The sequence below is a fragment of the Ptiloglossa arizonensis genome, chromosome 5, assembly GCF_051014685.1.
Source record: "Ptiloglossa arizonensis isolate GNS036 chromosome 5, iyPtiAriz1_principal, whole genome shotgun sequence".
NCBI classification, from domain to species: domain Eukaryota; kingdom Metazoa; phylum Arthropoda; class Insecta; order Hymenoptera; family Colletidae; genus Ptiloglossa; species Ptiloglossa arizonensis.
In genome coordinates this window covers 1,314,147-1,332,929 of record NC_135052.1, presented here as the reverse complement: position 1 = coordinate 1,332,929, position 18,783 = coordinate 1,314,147, and the positions used below count along the sequence as shown (strand labels likewise).

At 34.5% G+C, this 18,783-nt stretch overlaps 3 protein-coding genes across 5 annotated transcripts; 2 read left to right on the top strand and 1 right to left on the bottom strand.

Moving 5' to 3' along the window:
* Window positions 1-248: 248 nt before the first annotated feature.
* On the bottom strand, window positions 249-3,915 carry Atg7 (Autophagy-related 7). Of its 2 annotated transcripts, none has more exons than XM_076311679.1 (8): window positions 3,045-3,915; window positions 2,497-2,971; window positions 2,115-2,431; window positions 1,728-2,028; window positions 1,320-1,667; window positions 1,129-1,244; window positions 756-1,050; window positions 249-670 (listed from the first exon to the last, which is right to left on the bottom strand). In XM_076311679.1, the coding sequence occupies exons 1-8, from the start codon at window positions 3,239-3,241 to the stop codon at window positions 599-601; spliced, it is 2,121 nt and encodes a 706-aa protein (XP_076167794.1). In that variant the 5' UTR covers window positions 3,242-3,915; the 3' UTR covers window positions 249-598. The 2 variants fall into 2 exon arrangements, with proteins under 2 accessions (XP_076167794.1, XP_076167795.1); XM_076311680.1 differs by having other exon boundaries at window positions 2,497-2,982; window positions 3,045-3,174.
* Window positions 3,916-4,063: 148 nt separating this feature from the next.
* Window positions 4,064-8,921, top strand: Aux (cyclin-G-associated kinase). The gene is made up of 7 exons (XM_076311678.1): window positions 4,064-4,258; window positions 4,825-4,886; window positions 4,963-5,548; window positions 5,613-6,397; window positions 6,470-7,195; window positions 7,256-8,365; window positions 8,458-8,921. The coding sequence occupies exons 1-7, from the start codon at window positions 4,135-4,137 to the stop codon at window positions 8,563-8,565; spliced, it is 3,501 nt and encodes a 1,166-aa protein (XP_076167793.1). The 5' UTR covers window positions 4,064-4,134; the 3' UTR covers window positions 8,566-8,921.
* A 471-nt stretch (window positions 8,922-9,392) lies between these two features.
* Window positions 9,393-18,356, top strand: LOC143147623 (uncharacterized). Of its 2 annotated transcripts, none has more exons than XM_076313019.1 (9): window positions 9,393-9,555; window positions 9,961-10,490; window positions 10,558-11,573; window positions 11,652-12,519; window positions 12,599-12,948; window positions 13,097-13,469; window positions 13,542-13,609; window positions 13,691-14,543; window positions 14,603-18,356. In XM_076313019.1, the coding sequence occupies exons 2-9, from the start codon at window positions 10,038-10,040 to the stop codon at window positions 14,705-14,707; spliced, it is 4,086 nt and encodes a 1,361-aa protein (XP_076169134.1). In that variant the 5' UTR covers window positions 9,393-9,555; window positions 9,961-10,037; the 3' UTR covers window positions 14,708-18,356. The 2 variants fall into 2 exon arrangements, with proteins under 2 accessions (XP_076169134.1, XP_076169133.1); XM_076313018.1 differs by having other exon boundaries at window positions 13,539-13,609.
* Window positions 18,357-18,783: the final 427 nt, after the last annotated feature.

Sequence of the window (18,783 nt, the reverse complement as noted above, 5' to 3'; positions counted from 1 at the left end):
ATAATGCTTTTCCTTTCTTATATTTACAAAAAGTGTTCCAGGAGAGAATATTTTTTCAGTAGATTCTGTAGCTAATTTTAAAAATATAATTTTATCGATGCAAGTTAATAAAACTTTAGCCCGTGTTATTTTCTCAATATCTTGATAGAAATTGTATTATGCGTATTGAAATTTCAAAATTAAAGTTATCCTTAAATATAATAAAAAATATTTTCTCTCTACATTACTAAGCAACATTAATGTTTTGTTCAACATCGTTTATTTCTTTATGCTTGTTCTATCCAATTGGTAAAAATAAGATTAAAAAACTTATTACAATCTCTTACAATGTACATTGCGGTCTTATATATTGTGATTTGCATAAAAATTTTATTTAAAGGTCACGTCTATAATAACAGATCACAATTCCAAGGGTATACGTCACAATAACAAATGCTTATAGCATTGTACTCTTAAAATTCAATTGCGTAGATGTATGAATACTGACATTATCGAATGCGGTCATCTAGTTATCCATCACATTTGGTTCATCTTAATTCTATATATAACAAAGAGATTTTTGTCCGAGTTAAAAGCGTGCAAATGCACAGATCAAATCTTAAGGTATAACGCTTAATTCATCGTTATTGTCGTCGTCGTTGTCGCTTAAGTTATCCAAGGCATAACAAAGCTAAAATAAAGTTAGAAAAATTAGATATACATACAATAATATCAACAATGTTTCTGTACGTGTGGAAACTCCAACAAATATATACCTCGTCCAAATCGGATCTTTTAAGGATTTCCTCTAATCCTGATAATTTTTCTAAATAGTTTGGAATGTTACATGCGTCAAGTACAAATGATAAACCGCGATTTTTATATTCCGTGATGACAGGCACAGAACAAGCCGTGCAGGATGTAAATCTATGCGTTATCGTCAACTGCATATCATAATTCCACAGAGACCCGCGTATCGTATGTGGCACACCTCCTAATAAACCAACTAATTCCGTGTTGTTTGAATTAATATTATCTCTGTTATTACCCATTAATGCTCCTGCCTCAATACTATTAAGTATAGAAACAAATTGTTAAACAATCAAATAAATTCTTCAAGTTACACGAAATTTGCATTTTTTTATTTACCTTTGAGGATGCTGCAACAAAGCAATCAATAGTTCGACCGCTAATCCCGCAGCAATTTGTGACAAGCCTGGCCTACTAACAGTGCACTGTTGATCTAACGTTCTATCAGTTTGAGACTGTGAAATAAAATAATTTTCATTAAAAAATTAGACAACAAAAAGCTAAGTCACTGCAGTTCTTCATATGCATACATTTCCAGGCTGTGTTACATCGTTACAAAAATAACAACCGAGATCCGATCCTAAAGGATTTTTTACATCTATATCTGGAGAAGATAGAATCGAAGAATTGCGAGTACCGTGCCTTTGTACAGTAAACGAATCAAAACCTAAAGCAGCATTAATAGCAATCTTATTCATTGCCGCGCATAATACAGTGGGTAACCACCTAGCTTCTCGAGAATCCAAAAGAAAGAAAACTACATCGGTCTTTTCAATGAGTTCTTCCAATTTTTCCAGTGCTTGCTTTGTTGACTCCATCATACTTTTACCAACAACGTGCCCAGGCATTGGAACATGTAGGATTACACCCTCTGCATTCTGTGGTGTTGATGTAATTTATATAATGAAATTTCATTTAAAAAATTTTAGAAGACTCACCATACTTGGTCTTATATTGAGTAATGCATCTCTAGCTGCATAAGCTTTATACTTATGCTCTACAGCATCCTGATGGCTGTATAAACTTTGTCTTACAGTATTACTATGAGAAACATTAGAGTTATCAACAAAAGTTATGTTATTCACTCCCCAACCTATAAGTACTCTTGCTACTGAACAGCCCAAGGTTCCAGCACCCAATAAAAGACATCTAAGATTACTAATCTTTTCTAAATCTAGATTTGGAACAAGCCGCCATTTCATTAACTTCAAATTTAAGTTAATAGCTCTGTCTGACAACCTAATAAAAGATAAAAATAAAAAAGAAATACAAATTTTTATATATAAATAAAATTCACATTAAATTTATTTATTTAAAAAGATTACTTGGCTGGATCCATAGTATCTGATAAATCAGCTATATTTGGACCTAGTTTATCATTTGCATTGTTTTCCCAACCGACTAATTGATTTTTAAACAAAGTGCTTTTCAGTCTTTTAATATTTTCATATTCTTGAACTTTAAGTTTGAAAACAATACTCTTTTGTGCCTTATTTCCTCTTATAGATATAACTTTAATCGTTTTTGTAAAACAATACATAGAACAGTGCCAAAATAATAAGCAAAGGAGATTGCGCAAAGGCCATCCTGGCTCAGAGTTTGTAGAAGGGTCATAAAATGCAAAATAAATTTCACTATATTCCTAAAAATAAATTAAATACATGAAGAGCAATACACAATATAGTTACATAAAAGTACACCTCATACCTGTGGTTTGTCTTCATAAAATTTATGTGTTTCAATTATATTTACTCCTGTTGCCAGATTAACAATACTCAGATTATTTTTATGAGATATTAAAACTGCAAAGTAATTCTTTGATCTGCCATCCAGTTGGAGGAAGCCTTTACAAAGGTCTTCTACATGAGTAATTACGAATTCTTCGTTAATTGATTTTGGAGATTCTTCGTAATAAATTTCAGGTAATTTTAATGGAGTAGGATGCGCAAACCAATAATGAAATCTATATTTTTTTAAATCCGAATATGCCAGTACTAAAAATAATGATAATTTCCATGGCATTTGCAAACTAGATCCATCTACAATGCTGTCCAAAATATCTTTTCCCAGGGTATTAATAAATGTTCCAGGATTGGTTTGTCGAAACGCCTCATAAGTATTTGTATTAATCATTTTTCCACAACAAATTACTGACGAATTGCCATAAATTGTTTCTGTGTCTCTAAAAATTACCTATATGGAGTTGATTTCAACAAGTACTTATTTTACTTAACTTATAAATGAATTAAACTTACTCGTTGAATGATGTAAAATCCAATACTAAAGGATTGGTATTGTCTTCATTTAACGACTGAAGATTATAGATTCCCCATAAATTGATTACTACTTTCTCATCCAATTTGAATTTATCTATTTTCAATTCTGCAAATTTTGCCCAAAACGTGTAATCTGTAGTGGACCTAAGTTTTGTAAATTTCACGAACTTGGACATTTTTAAACTTTTGACAGGCGACGTCAGATCCAAGAATTAATTTACAATATTATGATAATTAATATAGTATGTTTGTTTGTAGAATGAAAACAATACACAAATATATATACATATGTTTGATCCAAATCAGGATAAGTCTGCTTACTTAGTAACCTATGTATATAGTTACTAAGTTAGTCATTAATCGCCGATAATGACTGAATTAACGGCGACACCGTACAAAAATATACGATTGAAGAAACAATATGTTTTTAGTAGTTGTGTTGCTGATTTGTGAAATTTGTCTTGCATCACGAAATGCGCATGCGCATGTTTAATGCGAATTAATAAAATTATTTATCGTTTAAAACTGAAGTAAAAGTATCGTCAAAATATTTTCGTAACTTTGTTCCGTCTTTCCTAATTTTCTACACAATCAATAAACTTCTTTTAAAAAATATTTTACAATGTACACTGTTTATTCTTCTAATATCGCAAATTCAATCATAAATATTCGATAAAAAATGAAGAACACTTCTCGGACTTAAAAGAGTGTAAATACATTATTGCGCTCTTTTTATTACTTGCTTTATTTCACAATACCATTTGTATTTTTGTTCGACAACTCCGCTCATTTCGCAATTGTATTCGGCATAATTTCCATAAGTATACCAAAGTATTGTTATTAACGAGCTTCTGCAATAGTCAAATTATTAATGTCATCGAAGTTGATATATTTTATACAAATAAACATTCATCAACAATAGTTTCTACAATCATTAATGTAAAAAATGTGTATGTACAGCACTGGTAATGACGTCACAAAGACAGTATGGCCGGACACCATCGGCTGTCTGCATTGTAATTTTAGGTGAACGCTTTCCGGGGGTTCTAAGAGATATTTTTAAGGAAATATGTCGGATTATTTGAAGTCTGCTCTGGGATACTTGAATGGAGCGACAAATACGAATAAATACATTGGACAAATATTGGAAATCAACAATGTGAAATTACGCGTGACCAAACTACTTGCCGACTGTAAGTTTCTGTCAACCCTTTCATTTGACTGCTATACTACTTCACTGAAATAAAATCTTTCTTCGTTGATGATTATTTTTGATCGTCTCATAAAAATATTTATTCTTTATCGTATCGTCTTAAAACTATGTAAAACAATCAATGATACATTGTACTAGCACTGTTAACTATCAATCTCTTGACATGTGTCAAATGTGTTTTGACATTTAATTGTGCACTACCAGTGCAAACCAAATATTCTGTGATACGTTCTTGTTCTAATAGATTTTCAAACATAGCTGAAGAAGATCAATTATTGGTGCATATTTAAATCCTCCACATATAATAATTAGGTATTAATATAAAAAAGTTTAATATCGCAACTCATGTTATTTATATGTAATTTATATTTAATATTTAAAAGGATAAAATTACACAATTTTATATTTTATTTAAAAAAACACGCCATCATATGAAATTTATATTCATATTATTTTTTTTTGTTCTTAAAAAAAATGTATAATTACCTTAAAGACATCCATTATTATCAATATGTAGATAATTTATGACAAATATTGTGTTAACAGGTGGTTGGAATTTAGTGTTTGTAGTAGAAGATATTAATACAGGAAAAGAATATGCACTTAAGGTGAACTACATTGTATTTGTATTATTATATGTATAGTGAATTAAATATTTTTTTTTACATATATTTATATTTTCAGAGACTCATTCCAGTCGACGAAGAAGCTAATAAAAGTATTATACAAGAGATAGAGACTTTAAAAAGGCTATCAGGTCATCCAAATATAATTCAGTATCTATATACTCAACGATTAGAAAATGAGGATCGTAAAGGGTATGAATATTTGTTGGTAATGGAATATTGTTCAGGTGGAACAGTAGCAGATCTACTGAGAAATTTGTCGCCAAATTCTTTGAGTCTTGCCCAAATTTGTAAAATAGCATACCAGGCAACAAAAGCTGTACATCATATGCACAGTCAAGAGCCTGAACCACTTGTACATCGAGATATAAAGCTAGAAAATTTCTTAATTGGAAATGATGGTTTGATTAAACTTTGTGACTTTGGAAGTGTTTCGTCACAACAAATTTTACCAAATCCATCATGGAATGCTCAAAAACGTGCTACATTAGAAGAGCAAATGGCAAGATATACAACACCTATGTATTGTGCACCTGAAGTGATGGATACATGGAATAACGAGCCTATTGGTCCACCAGTTGATTGCTGGGCACTGGGTTGTATCTTGTATTCCTTAATAACACTAAGGCACCCATTTCCTGAAGGTATGAATTTAAATTTGTATGAGATTTGAAGTCAATATTTGTAACTTGTATATTGTATTTACAGGTAATAAACTTGCTATTGTTAACGGCAAGTATCCACCACTTCCTCCCAATCCTCGTTTAGCCTGTCTTCATGATATAGTAACAGGGTGTTTGGAAGTGTCACCTGTCCGAAGATTCGCAACGTCAATGATTCTAGAACGTTTGGCAGCAATAGCTGAATCAAATAATTTTGATCCGAGAGAACCCCCGAAAGTAGAAGTTGTAGTTAAAACACCTCCACCTCCTAGACCCGCTCCACCACCTACTACACCTACTCCACAATCACGACCACCTCCTCCAGTAAATGTGCCACCTCCAAGACCTGCACCAGTTCAAACAGCTGTTGCAAAAATTCCAGTAGCTCAACCAACAGGCCTATTTAGTTCGTTGAAGGATGGTGCTGGTAGTATTTTACGTAATTTAAAGGATACCTCAAGTAAAATGATGCATTCCGTGCAACAAAGCATGGCTAGAACTGAATTGGATGCAAGTTACTTAACGTCTCGTATACTAATAATGCCCTATCCAGCGGATGGAATAGAGTCCGCCTATCGAGCTAATCACGTGGACGACGTTAGAGCTTTTCTTCAAGCCCGGCATCCACCTCCTGCTCGTATTCAGTTCTATAATTTATCTCGTGGACGACCAAACGTATCTAGGCTTCCTGGTAGACATATTGATTGCTCATTCGCCTATGCTTCAACAGACTCAAATGCTCCTTTACTGTCGGCATTATACCAAATTTGTCAAGATATTTATGGATACTTGAACGCCGACTTCAATCACGTTGTAGTGTTATATTGCAATGTAAGTATACTTCACTTAAACAATCTTTGAATATGTACAAGCTGATAAATATTTTTAATGATTTAATTTTAGGATGGATATCGAGCAAGCGCTACAATTGCGTGTACATTACTCATTTATGCTAAAGCATTAACGACCCCCAAAGAGGCGATAGCATTATTTACGACAAGACGTTGTCAGCCGCCTCAGTTACAACCTTCAGAATTGCGTAGTATTAATTACATGAGCTTATTGAGTAGTGGTGTACATCCGCATACGAAACCATTGGCGCTACGCACTTTAGTTATACAACCGGTACCGTTGTTTACAAGAGCAAAAGACGGTTGTCGACCATATCTTGATATTTATAGTAACAGTGCATTAGTTTTCTCCACTAAGCGACCAGAGTACGAGGAGATGAGATTATTCGGTATGATGGAGGGAAAAGTTCCTTTAATGTTGGGTAATGCAACAGTTCGCGGAGATGTTACTATCGTGATATTCCATGCTCGCCAGCAACTTGGTCGCGTGATCGGAATTAAGATCACATCATTTCATTTTCATACGGGTTACATACCCTTGACTGAAACCCCTTTAACGTTTGAAAAGAAAGATCTCGACGATGTACCCGAAATTGGTGGCAAGTTCCGCATTATTTTAAATATTACAATAGCTGAAGAGAATTCAAAATTAGCTAGAGTTCCGGCACCGTGGGAAGCAGAATTATCTTCGTCAAAACCAGAACCCGATCCGTTATTTGGATCAACCTTGGAAATGGAAGAAACATTAGAGAATTTTAGAACCGCTCGACCGGAAGAAGTAAGTCTCAAAAAAATCGAATCAGTTAATACAATTACTTTAATGTTCTAATTACATTAGGTTCAAAAGGAAATACCAGCTGCACCCACAGTCGAAGTACCGAGCAACATTAACGTACGACAAGAAGTACCTCAGCAAGTAGAAAATGAAGAGGAAGAATCAAAAGAGGAAATTAGATTCCAAGAAGCTGATTTATTGAACTTAGGAATACCGGACACCAGTACCTTAAATACTCCACAACAGGCAGCGAATCCAGGATTAGATATTTTTTCTAACTCTAGTCAGAACGAAAGTGATCTCTTAGGAGGTTTTGGTGTTTTTACTCAGGAAGAAACAAAAAACACCGTACCCACAATTAGCGATCCTGTTCAGAATGATTTACTGTTTGAGCACGATCAGCCTACTAAAAACGATAACACTAATAATAATCTAAATATGAATGATTTATTCTTTAATCAAACTCAACCTACCGTTAAACCAGAAGTTAACGACTTATTGTTTGATCCATTGGCTGGAAATTCCGCGAAGAATCTCTTGGGAAGTATGCAAAATACCAAACCTAACGTTACAAAGTCTCCAAACATCGAAGAAAACTTTCCACGAAATTCGAGTGTTCCAAACTTCGCAGCACAAAATAAGGATCCATTTGCAAATCTTGCCAGTTCGTTAGGGGCTGGACTAACGTCAAGTTGGAATGGTACACCGAGGAATTCGAATACTCCACAGTCTGCTAGTCCTGCGCCAGCTAGTACACCAATCCACTCGAGTCCTAATACGCACAAATCCAATGTAACTAACGAGACCAATACCGCAGACAGCGTTACATTTGGCAATAAGTCGACTAAATCAAGTGGAGATGCTTTTGAGGATTTACTTGGCAGTCAAGGATATAACTTCTTTAGTTCAAGAAAAACGGAGAAAGATAATCCAAAGACAATAAATCAAATGAGGAAAGTAGAAGCTGCGAAAACTATGGATCCGGATCGATTAAAAATAGCTGAGTGGACGAACGGTAAAAAAGGGAATTTACGTGCTCTTCTCTGTTCAATGCATACTGTCTTATGGCCAGAAGCTGAAAAAGTTCACCGTTTTGAAATGCATCAATTAGTTACGGGTGCAGATGTTAAGAAAGCATACAGGAAAGCTTGCTTGATTGTGCATCCAGACAAGGTATTGTAAACATTGTAATAAACTTCAAGTATAAGAAATAAATGTCAACCTGAATAATAATCACACATATTTCTTTTTCTTTATGTTTACAGCAAGCAGGAACGGCTAACGAAAATATAGCGAAATTGATTTTTATGGAACTAAATAATGCTTGGAGCACGTTCGATGATAATGCATCACAACAAAATTTATTTAGTTAATTTTAATGTCTGTTACTTGTTACAGAGAATAAAATCTATGTCCACAATTAAGGTAGTTCCTAGCGGAAAGACCCGAGAATATTATATTTAATTGTAAGACAACTCCGTGTTACATTCCAGCTATGTTATCTTAGCTGTAGCGACAAAGTAACAAATTCATAGCAGAGGTAAAGTTGAAGCTGCATTTGAATGGCTACTGTGTATGTACATGCATCTTTATCATATAAAGCCTTGTAAGATCACTTACTGTATTAAGCGTATTGCGGCATAACATATATGTATATAAGGTATATGTAAATTAAGGAAGATTCCAAATATATAAAGATATTTTCCGGCCAAATACTTTATATTTTTCTATTACACCTTATACCTATCATTACATTTAAAACGAATTGCTTTGTACTTTACAAAAGTGACAAAACTTAAGAGTTTGTCAAGATTTACTATATATTAAATTGCTTGAAACTTGTAATACTGAATATCTAACATCACTCAAACTCTAATCTTGTCATTTTTCTAAAATTCTTTTTTTCAACTTATACTGTAGTAACTCTGTAAAAATGATTGATAATTATTTCAATGTATCCAATTATATAATTATGTTTTTTATATTTTTTTATATATTAATATAAATGTTTAGAAAAAATATAACATTTCAAAATTAAAAAATTAAAACTAGTATTATTATTCAATGATTATAGCAAAGCAAATACGAGTACTGCATATATAGATACTGAATGCACGAGTAGTGTAGGTGTGAAATTTAAAGGGAGGGGCTGCTCGAAAATGGCTGTTATGCACTGGGTAGGACGTCCAGAAGAGGGCAAGTGACGGTTCATCCCTGTCTTCCACATTGACCAATTGACATTATTTTACGACAATTGATACGATTACCTAATCGATAGCTATTATGTGGCGGTTAAGAAGCAATCTTCGGGCTCTTCTTCACCCACCCCCGGATCTACGACATATGATTCACTTCGGTAAAAGGTAAGCTCTTTTTAATATTTGTAGATTTATCGAAACAGAAAATAATCGGTTGAATGAATTTTAATTTTATATACAACATGTTATATTTGTGAAAAAATATACAAGTTATATAAAAAGAAAATGTAATATAAAAAATTAAAAGTCAAAAATTAACATTAACAAAAGTATGAGATAAAATCTCTCTAATGAAAGCAGAGTTATTAATTACGCGATAAAACCTTTCATATTAATGTTGTTCATGCAAAAATGCTGAAAATATAAAATATTTTCATTTAGAACTGTCAACAAAATAATACCGATTTGAAATATGTTCATGAGTAATAATGATTAACATTACACATAAATATTATATTCATTCAGCCTTAACAGAATATTATTTATGCACTCTGGTTGTCATAATTATAGATTAGTACCTTACATGGATAATGTAAATCAAGAAAGCTAAGTGAATAAAGAAGAGGAGAAGTATAGAAAATTTGAAGATGTTTGGTTTCTCTTGGAAAATTGTATTTCTGTTTTTACTGGGAGTTTCATTTTGCTCAATAGCCTCGTGTACTACAAATACTAGCAGGTCTGTGAGAGCTCTCAAAGGACGACTTCGATTATTTGCTGCTCCATGGCGCATCTTGGTATGCTTGACACAATCGCAAAGCTCTATTAAAACAGACATTCAAAAAGTGTGGGAGAAAGCAAGACTAGAGTCATCTCATGCAGATATGAATGTATCCTATATAGAAGCACCGCCAAAATCAGATTCATTGTCATATCCTTTAACGTTACTGAACAAATTCTGTACTGAAATTAAAGGTGAAAAGACAGTATTGAGCTTGATTATTGGGGGAGGATCAGCAGCCAGATTTCTTGCAACAGCTGCAGCTGCCTTAAATCTTCCAGCACTATGGCTACCATTTACACATGAAGATTTTCTTCGGCAGGTCTGTTAAAGTTTACCTTTTTGCTAAAGTAATCTGCATACAACTAATCAAAGATTATACTTTACAGGGAAATCTTGGACAATTTGAAAGTCGTATAGGTTCAAGTACAAAAGAAGTAGGAGCAGCTGCAGCTGCTTTAATGCATAGAGCAAACTGGCATGCATTTACTCTTCTCATTGATACCACTTTACTTCCAGTTACTCATCTTTTACAATCTAACCAACCAACTTTAATACCCAGAACCATCATATACCTTCCAACAAATGACAAAACTTTAAGAATGAGACTGAGACGAGTAGCGGAAGAAGGAGGAAGTGGGGGAGTTATGGTGATGGCTTGTGATTTAAACAATGCCCGAAGGATACTTTCTGCTGCTAGCAAATTTGAAATGCTTGCTGGAAGATTTCTATGGCTTTGGTTAGACCTCAAGGCAGAATTAAGACCTAATGAGCCAAATATAATCAGTTCACACATTATACACAACTTGAGAGCATCGATTGCAACGAATGAAAATCCTGCACCAATGGAGAACTTAAACCGAAACATGAATCTTATAGCTGAAAGCCAGTTAACATTACATGCTTTGCCAAGTTTAGCTAATGATATACATCGACTACAAGAATACAGATGGCAAAATGAAAAGACTGTACCTAAACAGGAAGACAAAAGTTTTCATTTTGATGATGATGAAGAAATTGGAATAATGGACAAAGAATTAAATTCAAAAGATTTTATGCCAGTTGGTATGCTTGCATTAAGACCTTCTGGCATAAAATTAATGGGTAGTGATACAATATTATCCAGGATGATAAGAGAAACTTCCCAGGCTTTGGATGAAACATTTTTAGAAGTAAAACCCAAGTTAAATCAATTTGGAGAAATGCGGCTCGAACAAAATTTTATACCAGAATGCTTTGCAGAAAGAAAAGCTAAATTTTTAATAAGCGAAATAAGAAGTAATGTTTCTAAGACCTTGACGCAGAAACTGAGAGACTCAGCTAGTCAAATTTCCAAAGACAAAGCTAAATTTCAATTATTGAACTTACAAGCAATACGATTTCCTGGAAATAAAACTCAATTGAGGTTTGTTCAAGCATTATTATTATTGAATTTAAGAATACAATGAATATATTTTGGTTTACATTTAAATTTCCTTATTAGATGGACCAAAGTAGGCACAATTAAAGGTGGAAAAGAGGTTCACCTCGATACCATCATTTGGCCCGGAGGTGGAATTGTGCCCGCCTATCTCGAACAAGGTGGTGAAAAGATTGGTATGCCCATGTACCGTGTCGTGACGGCGCTTGCATCACCGTTTACTACGGTAACGAACTTGCAAGAAGGTTTATGTCTAAGAGGAATATTTTGTCGCCAAGGAAATACCGTGATGTGTTGTTACGGTCTAAGCATGGACTTAATGTCCCTGGTATCCCGCGAATTAGGATTTCGGTATGACTTATACTTGGTGGAAGACGGTCTGTTCGGGAAGAGAAATGGTAGAAGTGGTCCGTGGAATGGCATTATGGGAGAATTGGTTTCTGGTCGAGCGCAACTAGCGTTCGCGCCTTTGAGCGTGTCTGCTCATAGAGCCGCAGTAGTTGACTTCACAACACCTTATTTCTTCAGTGGAGTAAGCTTTCTCACGGCGCCAAAGTTGAAATCCGAGATATCACTATTTGCGTTTCTCTTTCCATTTAGTACGGAACTGTGGATCGCTGTTTTCACATTCCTAAACTTTACTGCCATAGCAGTAGCGTTATATGAATGGTTCAGCCCCTTTGGTTTGAACCCCTGGGGCAGACAACGAAGCAAGAATTTTTCAATTGCCTCTGCTTTATGGGTAATGTGGGGTCTTCTATGCGGGCATCTGGTTGCCTTCAAAGCCCCGAAATCTTGGCCTAACAAATTTCTAATCAACATTTGGGGAGGTTTCTCTGTTATTTTCGTGGCTTCTTATACAGCCAATATAGCTGCCCTAATTGCGGGCCTTTTTTTTCATTCGGCAGTAAGCAATTATGACGATAAAAGCGTGAGTATTTATAATTGAATCTTCAGCTTTCATTGTGCATTTACACGAATTGTCGTGTTAACAATAAATGATTTTACAGTTACTGTTGCAAAAAGTCGGTGCACCGAGAGCATCTGCAGCGGACTACTATGTACAAAAAGCAAGTCCACAATTGTGGTCACACATGGCTCGGTATTCGTTAGCAAATGTCGCAGAAGGTGTAGAAAGACTAAGAAATGGTAGTTTAGATATTCTTATAGCAGACACGCCTATTTTGGATTACTATCGAGCAATAGATGACGGCTGCCGCTTGCAAAAAATCGGAGACACTATAAACGAAGACATGTACGCTGTTGCACTTACAAAAGGGCATCCCCTGAAAGAAAGTATATCCAAAGTAATAGCGAATTACACGAGTACCGGATTACTCGATATCTTACAAGAGAAATGGTAAACCACGTATTCTGTTCACATTCTTTGACTCTTTGCACTTAGCTTACGTTTAAGTTACAGTTCAAGTAGGAATATCTAACTTCTGAGTGCAAAGAATTCGAATTTTCATCAGTTCAGAATGAAAAGGAAGTTGTGAACTTTGTAGGTATGGTGGTTTACCATGTATACGAGGAAGAGAAGATATGGATACGGGTCTTGAACACGAGCAAGGAGGACAACCCAGGCCTTTAGGTGTGGCATCTGTGGCCGGTGTATTTTGTTTACTTGGAATGGGTGTTGTGCTCGGTACCATTATACTAGCTGGAGAACACCTGTTTTACAAATACTCCTTGCCCAGATTGAGACACAGGCCGGAAGACTCAATATGGCGCAGCCGTAACGTCATGTTCTTCTCGCAAAAGCTGTACAGATTCATCAATTGCGTGGAATTGGTGTCGCCGCATCACGCTGCGAGGGAATTAGTTTACACGGTACGACAAGGACAAATTGCTTCTCTGTTCCAAAAAAGCGTAAAACGAGTAAGTGATTTTTTCTTTCTGAAACCTGTAACCTACTCTTCATATATCTACAAGGTGACCATGTTCTAGAAGGAACACGAACAGCGTCAAAGGCGCAAAAGTAAAGCTCAATTTTTCGAGATGATTCAAGAAATTCGAAGGTAACTCAAGACTCGCGGAAATTTTTCTTATAATTTCAATCGAGCAAGTTAAGTAACAACTTAACCATTTCGATCCCACAGAGTACAGCAAGAAGAAAAGACACAGACAGTATCGGAAGATCAAGAGAAAGCATCGACGCTTAAAAAAGATGAAAAAGTAATCAAAGGACGAGAAAGAAGTAGAAGCAAAAGTCCTTTGATGCCCCGAAGTCCGAAGAGATCCGAGAAAAGTAGGAGTTCAACCAATCTGTCAGGCTCTAGGCTTGGATTATCTCCCATAAATTTGGAAACCCCAATGAAACCGAGAGAATTTACTCTAAGTAGTACTAATCTCAGGGCAAGAAGTCCATTGGAGACCGTTGGACGACGATTGAGTCACGGTGACGGTAGCTCACCACCTCCGCGTCTTGGCTCGCACTTTGGTGGTAGCGCGACGTTACGACCATTAGCTCCTACCAGGAGCGACTCGACCGGAACTACTACACCGGTGGTAAAGGGCGAAATTAGTGGAGGTGGTGTGCCAACACCGAGATACTCTCGCAGTCCAGCGAAACGAGGACAATCTTTCCCGGTATTCAGTACTTTAAGACCACCGCATTTGTCTAGCCATCAAATGTCCAAGAGTCCCTTGTTGTCCCCAAATAATGAACTAACGTCTGCCATCGGACGAAAGTTGTCTCGCGAATGGGGTTCCGGAACTGTCGACCTCAGCAGATCCTCCGAAGCTGTTGGAGGCGGTTCAACGTATACCTTGAACCAAGAAATGACGTTGTCTTTAGAGCGACCATCGCACGAGAAAATTAAAAATGACGCGTTGCCAATGAAGAAGCCTATACGACGCGCTAGAAGCCACGAAAACAGAGACAGTGGCAAACTGATGGCTGATTTACCTTCGCCAAGATTAACCGCCCAACCGGTGGTGGGAGGCCGATCGGTAAGCGAACGAACTAAAAAACAATTAGAATCTGAATTGAAAGCTATTTTAAATGCCAGGGCTCATCATCGCGATTTACATCCTCCTTGATAGATCGACGCGCCGCTTTAAGAGTTCTTGAAAGCAACAGAGCTTCGAGGATCGTTGCCTCTGAGGGGCTTTGATTGATTTAAGCAATATCAGATTTATAGGTCAATTTGTAGAGGAATGCGACAATTTAACAAAAGCCAAAAACAAAAAAAAAATGTTTAAAACATAGGCAATCTTCGGGGGTCGTGTAATGAGAGAGAGATTTACGAAGAACGAAGAATCTCTTTGTCTATTCATGTTGTTGCGTACATTGATAATATAATAGGATATGTTGATTAAAGAAAAAGAGTGCTATAAACTTTAGTAGAAATGTCTTAACGAGTAGCGAACTTGAATGAATACTAAAATATTTTCTTGTTGGCATTTTAACTCTACATTAACCGTCAGCCTGGGTGAGTCTCTCTTAATTGTAATAGTGATTATATATCATGCACTGCCGTATATCTCAACTTTATTTCGATTGTTCGTTCATCCGTTGACATGTTGTGTAAATTTTGTATTGATGTATGCCTTTTAGTTCCATTTGGAAAGTAGGGTAATTGCACGCATATTGGTGTGACGACACCTCGTGCACTCACTAATAGAGGCTTTCCATTTCATATTATTCCTGAGAATTGTCCGCCATCGATTCTTACATATTTATTCTTCGACCAACCACCGTATGTTCCTGCGTCTAAGGCAGGGTATGTTAAGTCTAGGCCTTACTAACAAGTCTACTAGTAGACGTAGGACGAGACGTATGAAGGAAGTCCGACAATTTCATCAATAGGACAAAGATAAAAGTTGAGAAATCGCTGGTCTACAGAATTTTACTGAATTGGATCGCATACTGCCACTTTAATAATGCTCGTGATCATGGAGGGGAGAGACTCGCTCAAAGGACTCTCGGTGTAGAATGACCACTTACTACGAAGATACACATAATCTCGTAACTATCGCGCCCATTTTGAAGAGAAAATGTTACAGGCGGATGAAATTTTAATCGACCGAGTCATTTCTGAACAGAATGTAGGGATTCGCCATCAGCAAACATACAAATTCACAGCGATTCATTATTCGCGATATCACTCCATGATTATCATGATTATTATTCCCAAAAAAATCTTATATCGCATGGTAATCGTGTGTTTGCTGTATCCACACGAAAGCGTACCCTTTATCGGTTTGTTAGACTGATAGATGAAATTAATTCAGGAATTGCATGCGAAACATCGTCGGAATTGAAAAATACTGTTATCGATTGATGTTCGTATCCCCTTTTTGTTTCTCCTCCGACGACAAAATTCTTTCAGTCGGATGAAAATGATTCATCTCTTGTTTAATCATGCTATCCAACTTAGTCTGTAGTGTGAATATGTGGGACTAAATTAATTTTAAATAATTCATGAGCGAGGCCTTAGAAGTAGTCGATCCGCCCAATTCTTTACTTGAAAAGCGTTATCGTATTCTGAACAATTCGCTATATTACAATTGCATAGAGATAGTATTTAGTTTCATAGTTTTTCGTTAGACCGTTATATTTGAACTTATAATTAAATTGTTGAAAATGTAAGGAATAGACTTTCGTGAATGAATGTCGTGTGAATTTCATTGAACACAAGAATTTCACGTTCCATTTTTCGCAGCAAAAAAGTCTTTCGTTTAGTAATTATATGCACTTATGAGTTTCGATTTTACTGCATGATAATACATGACTGCTACTGATGAAAGTGTCCTGAATAATTGCATTAGCTCGTTCGTTTTCATTCGAATCATTTACATCATCAATACATGCATTTGCATCTATTGTTATTATCTTACAGATTTTCCACAGTATCTTGAACTAGACTCTTTAATTGCGCGTTACAAACAATAAAGAGTTATCTCTATTTTTTCTTTGACTTTTTGAGTTGGAAAAATTATTGACTAGCATTAAAATATATTGCAATTTATTCAGGAAGTAATCAAAATACAAAATAGGGGGCCAGTTTAGAGTCACCCAAGCCTAAATAAATCAAATATAGACTTATTAAATTAATTATAGCTGTAATTCTTGATAAGTGGGTTCTACCAGTAATTTAGTTCAGTAGTGATCATACATTCTTTTTATGATTCATTCCAGCGTGTATAAAACAAATCTGTCTCCCGAAAGTCCTTGTACATACATGTCTTCTACTAGATACCTGAAGAAACATTATTGCACTGAATTAAAGGTCGAGCCCCCTACTTCATTGTGCGCCAACAAGAACCTATATAGTTGGAACATTATATGGAAAGATTAGAGCAAAAATTTAGTCATTTATAATTGTACTTGTGCTAACAAATTGAAAAAAAAGTAATTCAGAAATTACTGTACACAATTATCTTGTGAATTGATGATAATTATTTGTAACCCTTAAGTGTATAAATCGGCCTATTAAATCTAAACAAAGATGTATTTCATTTTTGACATGACTTTTTAATTGAATTACATACGAACTATTGAACTTTTTATTGCTCTGTTCTTTCCAATAACTAAATGAACATTATAAAGTGTTTGCACTAATTTTGAAAAAAAATAAAAAAATAACAAATACCATTTGAAATGTATAATCTGTATGCAAAATGGTTGACAAAATCCATAAAATAGAAGCAATAGATTTAAAATTAAATCATCAAAAAATTCGAATAAAGACTAGCGGTTGCCACAAGAAAAGACTAGAAACAGTTACTGCTTGATAAGTCTAAAGTAAAATTTTACAATTCAGTTCTTAGGAATAACTAGTACTTAAATATTATTATTAGCATCGTATTAGCTATAATATATTAATTCCATCTCTAATGGCAATAAGATTATTATACACTACAAAGCACTGCCATAATTTCAACTACTGTTACATTAATTTCAAAATCCTGCCAAGTAACATTATTATCATATCTCATTTCACAAATAAACTTATTTTAAACTTTTAAAATTTATCAACAAAATCAGATATTGCGTATATGTAAATTGTGAAAAAATTAAAGTCTTTGTAAAGAATTATTTCAATTAAAAAAAATTGTCTTGTTGTTTAAGTTTACAATAAATTATTTTAATTCATCACTTGACATGACATTTTTAAATCGTAAGGACTGTAATACGAATTAAAATAGATTTGAAACAAAAACATGAACAATAATGGCAATTTAAAATTGGAAGAACTTAATCATTGAATTCTATGCATATAAACTAACTTTTTGATTAATTCATATAGAGATTCTTAATATTTGTGAAATGTAATTGTCAATGATCACTGTTGCGAAACTTTGTACAACATAATAATCAACTCATACAATTTTGAATTGCATAGGATGCAATGCTCAAGGCTCGTCGATTAAGATATTCGAAATTATACTATCATTGGAATTTCATATTGTACTTACTGATTTTTATTAGTATAAGTAAATTTGATTTGATATCACACAGTTACTGTGCTTTTAATTTGAGAGATAATAATATTCAAAGTCCATTAGTACTCAAATTACATTAAGGTTGCAGAATCCGTGTCTGATTGCAACTTTATTGAAATAAGAACTGGTTTAGGTCATAAAGTAGAAAAACATCTATAGCCGTAACGATCATAAATATTATGTTATCGCGGTAACTTGTTGGCGTACGGTATTAGGTTAGGTTCTCGTAACCTACCTCGTCTCTCTTGTTACGCCTACTATTACACTGTTATTGTTGAAAACTCCATATTAATAAGAAATAAATATATTGTCTCAAAATAACCATCGCTCCTAATTCTCCTAATAATATTTATAAACCTTAAATAAACTATTATCATACTGTCATAATTAGTGGTGATAAAGAAAATTCTTTATTATTTTAATTACAAACTTAATTAATCATGGAAACATCTATATTATAGGAAAAATAATTAATGATTCTATATCATGATGAATAAAATTAAATACTAAAGAAAGATCGGATTATACATATATGTACAAAAAATTGTGACTTACAATACAGACTATTGTATTTCCTAAAAGAAATTTAATAGAACTGAAACGTCCACAAAAACATATTAATATTTATGTTCAATATTCTATGAAAATTCGACTCCTTATACGTATCGCTTTTGTTTTACAATATAAACTCATAGAATTTGAGACATATTCCATCGCTAATCACACTACTTTGTTCCTGTAT